Source organism: Limulus polyphemus, unplaced genomic scaffold, assembly GCF_000517525.1.
Source record: "Limulus polyphemus unplaced genomic scaffold, Limulus_polyphemus-2.1.2 Scaffold7796, whole genome shotgun sequence".
Taxonomy (NCBI): domain Eukaryota; kingdom Metazoa; phylum Arthropoda; class Merostomata; order Xiphosura; family Limulidae; genus Limulus; species Limulus polyphemus.
In genome coordinates, this window is record NW_013673406.1 from 25,171 (window position 1) to 34,032 (window position 8,862).

At 37.9% G+C, this 8,862-nt stretch overlaps 1 protein-coding gene across 1 annotated transcript in view; it reads left to right on the forward strand.

Moving 5' to 3' along the window:
* LOC111089902 (adenylate cyclase type 6-like) overlaps nt 1-6,398 on the forward strand; it is a gene marked incomplete at its 5' end in the record, with an annotated part of 23,937 nt that extends 17,539 nt beyond the window's left edge. The window contains one exon of the mRNA XM_022403152.1: nt 6,308-6,398. Within this exon, the coding sequence (XP_022258860.1) occupies nt 6,308-6,334 (27 nt within the window). The remainder of the gene's footprint in view (nt 1-6,307) is intronic.
* Between the last annotated feature and the right edge of the window lie 2,464 nt (nt 6,399-8,862).

Genomic DNA, 8,862 nt, shown 5'->3' on the forward strand with positions numbered 1-8,862 from the left:
TGCAGGTTTTCTTGCCACTGCTGTTGTCTTTCTTCTCGCTTCTTTTCTCGTTCTTCTTGTTTCTCTTCTTTTTTCTCCAACAACTGCTGTAATCTATTTTATTGTTTAACTTCTCGTTCTTTTTGTTTCTTTTTCTGTTCTTGTATTGCTGCCATCAAATCTGCTAAGCTGTAGTTTGATTTGCCACTTCTTGTTTCCATCTTCTTTTTCTTTTATCCCACTCCTGAAACCAATTTGTTGTGTATGTGCTTGTTTGAAAATTTCCGGTAAAAATTCTTTCCGAGTGACTTCAGCGATACAACTCCCTTCTTGATTAGAACTAGTTTATTCTTTCTCGTTACAAACTTTGTAATACACCTTATTTCCACAGTCACTTTAAACTTAACTACTTACATAAACACATGCTATAATTCACAGTGATTCACACACTTAGGGTGCCTACTGTTCGCTTGACTCAGTTATCAATTATTTCTCTTCAATCTATCTTCAGCTTATATACTAAAAAAGAGAGTGTCTAGCAAATGCTGGGACATTCGTGAGGTTGCTCTATAAGTCACGATCCTTCTAGGAACTCCAGCGCACATGCTCCCAGCGTCGTATGACTTCCACTATCGTAACATTATGTTTAGCAATTATAACTACTTACAGTATATGTTAGTAACCAGAACTGTTCTTGCAGTGTATATTTTTAACATATGCTTTAGTTAGTAATTTCAAAACATACTTACCTCCTCTGCCACTTAAAACTATTACTCGACTGCCAGGGTTTCAATTTTTTCCATCTAAGCGTTGGTATGGTTTTTTCTCACTTTTTCCAATCTTTTATACCCTACTCAATTGCTCATGGTGATATTTGTATTTGTGATATTTGATTAGCGGGGGCTAATCAGCCCTTCTATATTCCACCTCTGTTATATAGTATCTCTTAAGAGTCAGTGGGGGTCACTGTTGCATGATCTGAATCATTGTAAACTGGAAACATATATTTCATCTCTCTAGGGAATTCTGAGGCTGCTTTTGCCAACGATCCAGGTCAGTCTGAAGAGAATTTTGACTCTCTCTCTATTTTCTGGCTCCTTCGTTCACCAAGTCAGCTTCTCATAAGGCCAATTTGGATCAGCCACCTCCTGCTCCATTTCTTCGGTTAGTCAGTTGGGTTTGTGAGGTTTGGGACTTTCTTCAGTTGCCTTTGAATCTACTGCTCAATTATTTAATGGGAATAGCTTTGCCTTGTCCCTCATGTTTGTCTGAACAGCATGCTTTGGCTTACCAACGCCAGAAGGACGTTTATTTAGATTCACAACGACTTTATCCTCCTTTGGACATGTGGGGTTGCAGACTGGACCCTGTGATCACTTTGAACAGATAACAATTTCTTCGTGTTTTTTTGAACATCACTACTGTTCTGAGATATTTGTCTTCCCTCCGAATTTTGTCAGAAGCCTATCAGTGTCCTGCACATCAATTTGAGGAGTAATTGGATCCTTTACTGACTTTTGCTTCGGTAAGATTGTCAGCTTCTGTCTTTCTTTCGTTTCCTGGCTTGTATGTTGTTGGGATTTATTGGGTAGAGATGTCTTTTTGGAGGGAGAATGTCTACGTACCATAGTTCTCCGTGAGTTACATGAAGCTCTTTTTCTTTGTGTCTTGATGTTCATGAGCATCGCAGAGGTGTTGGAATCACGAATTGATGTCACACATTTGCATTCTACCTTGTTGTCGTTGGCCCCGAGACTTTCTTGAGCTCCTGCTGGAAGTCATGGCATGACTAGTCGTCATTTTTCCCGACTCCCGCCTTCTGTTCCTTGATCTATTGGTACTCAGAATAGATTCTGTCCTTATCTTCGAAGCTCCTCTTCTCATGCAGACCATCACCAATGGTGTTGGTGACTATTCTATGCGGGTGGGATCTGTGGGAGTGAGGTTACTACATTTTCTAGACACACGGAATTCCTTCACCATATATCCATGGGTTCTTCAGGTTCTGGTGTCAGGGTTGGTAAATTCAGTTCACTTCTCCACCTCCATTATCCTCCCAACCAGTGGTATTTCCACCCCAACAGATCCTTGGAGTGTGAATCTTCATTCCAAGGCTCTCAGAGTTATTGGTCAAGGGGCAGTAGAGAAAGAGAGAGTCGATTCTGTTCTTCCTGGATTTTATTCCCGTCTATTTGTTGTGCCCAAGATTGGAGGCCGATCATCGATCTTTCACGTCTTTACGAATTCTTAGATCCTCTCAGGTTCAGAATGGAGTCTTTTCTCATTTTTTCTCCAGTTTTGTGGATGACCAAGTTTGATGTTGCCAATGCATGTTTCCACATTCCCATAGCAAAGTCATCCCGCTGCTATCTACGTTTCGTGCACAAGGGTCAGGTTCTGCAGTTCAGGGCACTGCCCTTTGGCCTAGCATCTGCACAATATATGTTCTGCAGAGACGTACAAGCTTTTTTCTCACCTTTTGGCCTGTACACACACCATTATATAGATGACTAGTTACTTCTGGCAACATCTCGTCAGTTGGCAGAACAACACACCTGATTCTCCTCAGAAGCCACCAATGTTAGCTTTATTATCAGAGCCAAGAAATACATTCTCTTGCTGACTCAATATATTTTCCATATTTTTCAACATATTTTTGAGCCGGGCTCAACCAACTCTTGTCTGGCTTCAGGCTACAGAACGGGCAGTCAGCCTCTTACTCACGTCTCCTTCTTATACTGGGCAGATGGTTCTCGCTCTTTTGAGGATGTGGTCATCCATCGAATCTCCGATTCCTATGGAAGGAGCAAACATGCCATCACTTCAGTGATTTCTGTATGACCAATGGATCATGAACTGCAATCCGCTGTATCATTCAATCTCCTTAATTAGGAGCAACATCTTAGATCTTGAGTGGTGGTTGGATCGGACCAACACTACCATTGGTGTTCCTGTACCATCCCCTTATTTCGAGATTCATCTTTTCACAGATGTCTCACTTCAGGGATTATGGATGGAAGACTAATCTTCCTTCCACATCAGTATTTTATAATTTCTTGCTGTCCAATGGACAGTGATTCAAGGTCTCGACATATTGAAGGGGAAAATCGTCATGATTCACTCCAACAATTCTACAGTAGTCTCTTACATTTCCAATCAAGGAGGCACACAACCTAAGGTCCTTTGTTTCCGAACATTGGATATTCTCTACTGGGCTCATTCCCATCATATCAGCCTCCTGGCTTGCCATGTTCCGGTGGGGATGAATTTAATAGCAGATCACCTGTCTCACCCCAACTGAATGGATGCTCCTTTGCAGGGTTTTTAGGTGGATTTGCTCTCAGTTCGGGACTCCCATGATCAATGCATTTGCCACTCATTGGAACTCTCAGCTACAGGTATTTTGGTCCCCAGTACCTCATCCTCAGGCTTTGGTGATAAATGCATTCAGTCAAGATTGGATGGGATTGCATCTCTTCGCCTTTCTCCCAATTCATCTGTTACACAGAGTTCAGGCTATGATTCGATCCACTACTTGTTTAGTACTGTTGGTCGCCCCATATTGGCTGGCCCAGCCATGGTTTCCTCTTCTACAGTATCTTCAAGAGTGTCGACCTCTACCACTTCCTCTTTGGCCATCTCTGTTGAAGCAGCCCTGATCAGACATTCCCAAGTTCAAACTTCAGGTACGGAAGATATGCAGTCCTTTGGCATTGGGGTTTAACTTCTAAAGTTGCCTTGTAGTTGTTTCAATCTATCCATAGACCCACAATGACCATTTATCAACCACAATTGAATGTACTTCACCCAACTGTGCCTACCATATCGTTTTTTTTTACCAGGCTCTTTGACTAAGGCTGAGCTTCATCTACTATCGCTTTATATAAGGCAGCTTTATCAAGTACTTTTCGATATTCTAAACATCGGAAAGTATTTGAATCTCCAGTGCTATCCTGACTTTTCAAATCGTTTAGAGTTCTTTGACCTAAATGGCCTTTTCTCTAACCCAACTGGGATATTAAGATGATATTACATGCTTTGTCTTGACATCCATTCGAGCCTTTAGCTTCATGTATTTTTTGTTGCTGCTGGCATGTGGGCATCGTAGATTGGTGTTTGATCTACATGACATAGGACTTTTTTATCACTTCACTTCTATCCTGCTATGCCCTGATAGGTCCTTTCTTCCTAAGACTCTGGCAGCCAGGGAAGGGTATAAATCCTTCTCACCATTTCATTTGCCAGCTATTTCTCACATCTACGACTGATCTGACCCAGATCATTTATGTCTTTTCAGAACCCTTAGGTGTTATGGGCTTGCACTAACTCCATTTGAGGTGCTAGAAATTGACTCTTTATTCATTGGGATCCATCAGTTTCCTGCACTTTATCCCCTATTACTTTGACGAGGTGGCTTCACAAATTGATCCATATTGCTTATTTTGGACTTTCTTTACAGGCGAGGAAAATTCTGTAAGTCACATCTCATCAGATTCATCACATTTCTATGTCTTTAACTGCCTGATTGAATTGCCTTCTGAAGGACATCATGCGGGGTGGTATGTACTTTTCTCTCACATCATTTACATGATCTGGCAGTTTCTTCTTCTGAGGGTTTTTGCCTACCCCCTGTGGCCTTTCTGACCACATCTGCTAAATTATAATGAGGGATGAGTATTTTTTCTCTTCCTTTTGTATCTTTACTTTCCATGGTCCCTTACCTTTTTTTTTGCTGGATCCCACTTTGTGACGAGTGTTGCCCAGACAGGCATGGTTTTATCAATCCAATTTTGTACTAGCAACTAATTTCATTATACTTACTACCAGTTTCAACAGGCTCTGTAGAAATGAGATGTTTCATAAGACCATCGAACTTACTAGATGGTATTACTATTTTATGCTGGACTGCCACTCATGGACTATCATAAGTAAAGCTAAAGGGTATCCTGCCTATCCTTTCTGGTCATTGGATTTAATAAATCGAGGTTGGTTTACTTTTAACAATTCAGGGAACTTGGTTCAACTATTGCGCTGTTCCTCAGGACTCCGCATTACCCTCTAGATTCTACTAGTGGAGCTAGGGAGTTCTTACCACACCCAGTTCTCAATCGTTGGGGTGGTAAACAGAGGATTTTCCTCCAGAGTGTTTGAGTGATTTCCTCCACTCTTGGAGCAGAGGGCAAAGTTCCTGGATGTTTTTCCCAGATGTTGGTAGGAACGATACCAGCCTATGCAGGAGCCTACTCATAATACCAGTTCAGATTTGACACAAAGCTATCCAGTTGGGGAGGTGCATGGCCCTTCTCTTTGATCAATGTCGGTTTTGTACATTGTCCATGGAAGTAGGTCCACTCTCTCCTCATAATTCTGAATGCGAAGTAATCCCATCTTGCATCCTTGGTTGAGCACAGTGTTCCATGTCCTCTTCATAATTCTGGGGGCAAATGGAAGGCTCCTTGCCCACTAGGCTAGGGAGTGAGGATGAATGTTCATAAATCCAGACTAGATGAGTTCTGTTCCTTAGGTTGAGTAAGGCATACACAATCCCATCATTCTGAGCCTGGGGTGTTGCCTTTCAAGCTTATTCAGGTGAGGGAGAAAGTTTGTCCACTTCAGTATTGCCTACTTTCTCATTGTGATTCTGGTGGTTCAGAATACATCATTCTATGGTTACAGGTTGGGATCCAATCAAAAGTATATCTATATATAATGTTGCTGTCCATTTGCCTTAGCTACCAACATGGGATATAGGGACCAAGACCTCTTAATTCCAACCCTGATTTGTGGAACCTCAGCTATCTTGTTGGGGTACCACTTATCTTGGTACACCCTTGATTTGTGCAGATGCTTTCTGTATGGATAATGCCCTCACCAACCCCTCCACCTTCTCAATGTGGGATTCTATCTATAAGTGGCAGCGGAGGTAAGTATGTTTTGGAAGTAGATATTTTCATGAATTGAAAATGTATTTCTCACACTGTGTATTTTAATATCTGTTTTAATTAACAACAAGAACTGTTCCTATAGTGTATATTTTAATTTCTGTTTCAGTTAGCAACTAGAACCATACTTACAATGTGTATTTTAATGTCTGTTTTAGTTGGCAACTAGAAATGTTCTTAAAATGTATGTTTTAATGTCCATTATAGTTAGAAACAAGAATAGTATTTGCGGTTTATATTTTTATGAGAATGTTTTTATAATCTAGAAAATATTCCTTGCCATTTTGATTTTTGCATGAATTTCTACTATGGTACTAATTTGTGGCTACATTTTTTGACTTAAAGAAAATTTAAAGTATGTTTAATTTTTTTTCCTTCTGTCCTAGATCTTTGTATATATGGAGTTGTTTTAGTCTGACTTTTGTAGTAATTGGAATTTCCTGTTTATCTACTTGGGCAGGCTATCTCCAGGCCAAATTTAAAGTAAGTATCCATTAATCAAAATATATGATAAAAATAAGTTATATTCAAATTGTTCTCAATATTTCATCTACCAAAGAAGCTGTATGTACTTGTGATAATGTAGTCATATAATGTATTTATCTACTTGTTATTATAGCTTCAACATGCATCATCATTGTGTTCTGTACGTAAGAGAAGATGAATGAATAAGATAGCCTCCACGTTTAGCAAACCAAATGCACATACAAACTAAATTGAGCCTACTTTCAATCTTCAGTGCTCTTAAACTTTACTGACGTAGTGTTATCTTTCCAAAAAAAGAAAACAATATTTTGGTTCTATGTCATTAAAGTTAAACATTGGTACCTTTAATCAGCTAAATTGTACTTCTATGATTGGATATGATAAAAATTAAGTGTCGTCTGTATTTGACACTTTCCTCTTACTGTGAAAGAAGTGTAAAATTGTAAGTCACTTGAGTTTTATAAAGCCTAAGAACCAATTAACTTTGGAAACTAAGAAGAAAGAAGCATTGGCCTTGGATTCAACTATCTTCTACCTTTTGGTTGGCTTGTAAGTTTTCCCTGTATAGGTCTCTCAACCAATGTGTAATCTCTTACCTTTGATTTCACAAACCATTTGCATTTATTATTACACTGGTACCTTAAAGTCATAGTGAATGTGGTTTACTTGAATTTTACCTATTCCTCAAAAGTGTAATTTAATGTCTCAAAAACCGGATTTTCAAAGTAACCAAGAAAGTGTTTGAGTAGAAATACTGGAACATAAAAGATATGAATGTACCAAATTTTCTTAATTTGAGTATGTATTCTATTAAATCAACCTTACACACACACAAGAATATTAAAAGCATACACTTGACTACACAGTGAAATGAATTTAGTTAAAAAAAAGGCATGCTTGTAATAAACACATGTATTATGTTAATGCTGAATTGGGCTCACCCTCACTTACAGCACCATCAAAACCCTTTTACTCACCATATAATTCACTTATCATAGTTTTAATTTTGATTAGTTTAATGATTGTTTGAATAGCTTGAAATGTTTTGTCATTTGTCTTTTCATTTTGTTTTGTGTTCAGTGTTATAGTGTTTTGATATATTTGATTGCAAATTGTCTTTTGGTTGATGTTGTCTGTGCAAGCTAAACCTCACTGAAATAATTATGTTTAGAAAAAATAGAAAAATTATTCTTGTATTTTTGCTTTGCACTACCAAATAGTATAATATACTAATACCAAGCATGAATTTTTAAAAATTAATAATGTGTATTCCAATTTATAATATACTGGTTTAAAGAAAATAACTGGATTCTGCTGTAATAACTTAGATTTTCATGCTACTGAATGAATTCGTTTTAAATATGATCATTAATTTTGAAGGTGTTAGTTGATTTCTATTGAAGTAATGTATATAATCATGTGTGTTTTAAACCATTTATCTTTGTGTTATATGGATTAAACTTACATGGTTGTTACTACACATTGGAAATTAACAACTTGAATGTTATTAAGTATGAGTATGGGATTTTAGTATACTTTTAACTAGCAAGTAAAATTGTCTAGAGGATTCTATATAGTCATTGATTAAGTCACAGATATCATATTTCAACATCTTTTAAGCCACTCTGAGAAAAGCACTATAGTTACACTCATAAGCAGAAAAAAAATGAGTTAATCCAAAGAAAATTGACTGGAGGAATATGTTACACTTTTTGAGTAGGGATATTTTATAGCAAGAAAGTTAAATGATTTAAAAGTAAAGAATCCAACATTTCAAATAAAGGAGTCATCATTGTTTTCCATGAAAGGGGAAACACTAGCACAGTACAGTATTCAGAACAGCAACAGGCCTTGAAACTACACTCCAAACTAATTTAGATCAACTTTCTCATCTGCAAAGTGATGGTTAGCAAGTTTGTCATCTACAAAATGAAGGTTATAGTTCTAGAGCGATTTCTTCATCTGCAAAATGAAGGTTATAGTTCGAGACTAATTTCTTCATTTACAAAGTAAAGATGATAGTTCTAGAACAGCTTCCTCATATGAAAGTGAAGATTACAGTTCAAGAACAGCTTTCTCATCTGCAAATTGAAAGTTATAGTTCAAGAACAGCTTCCTCACCTGCAAGTGAAGGTTATTGTTCTATATCAATTTCCTCATTTGTAAGCTAAGGTTATTGTTCCAGAGCAACTTCCTCTTCTGCCAGAGAAAGTTATAGTTCTAAAGGTTACAATATGATACATTATCTCTTCTCACATAAATAGCTATTCTCGTTCAGTGCTGCCCTCTACATGCAAAAACTTTTACACATGCCACAAACCTTGAAGTTCCCACTCATCTTTTAATGTACTGATTCAAATGTGCCTTGCATGTAAATCATCATGAGACAACCCTCCACCAATAAGAGAGCAACACACACTCATGGTGCATGTGACTCCCTCTGTTTAATTCTACA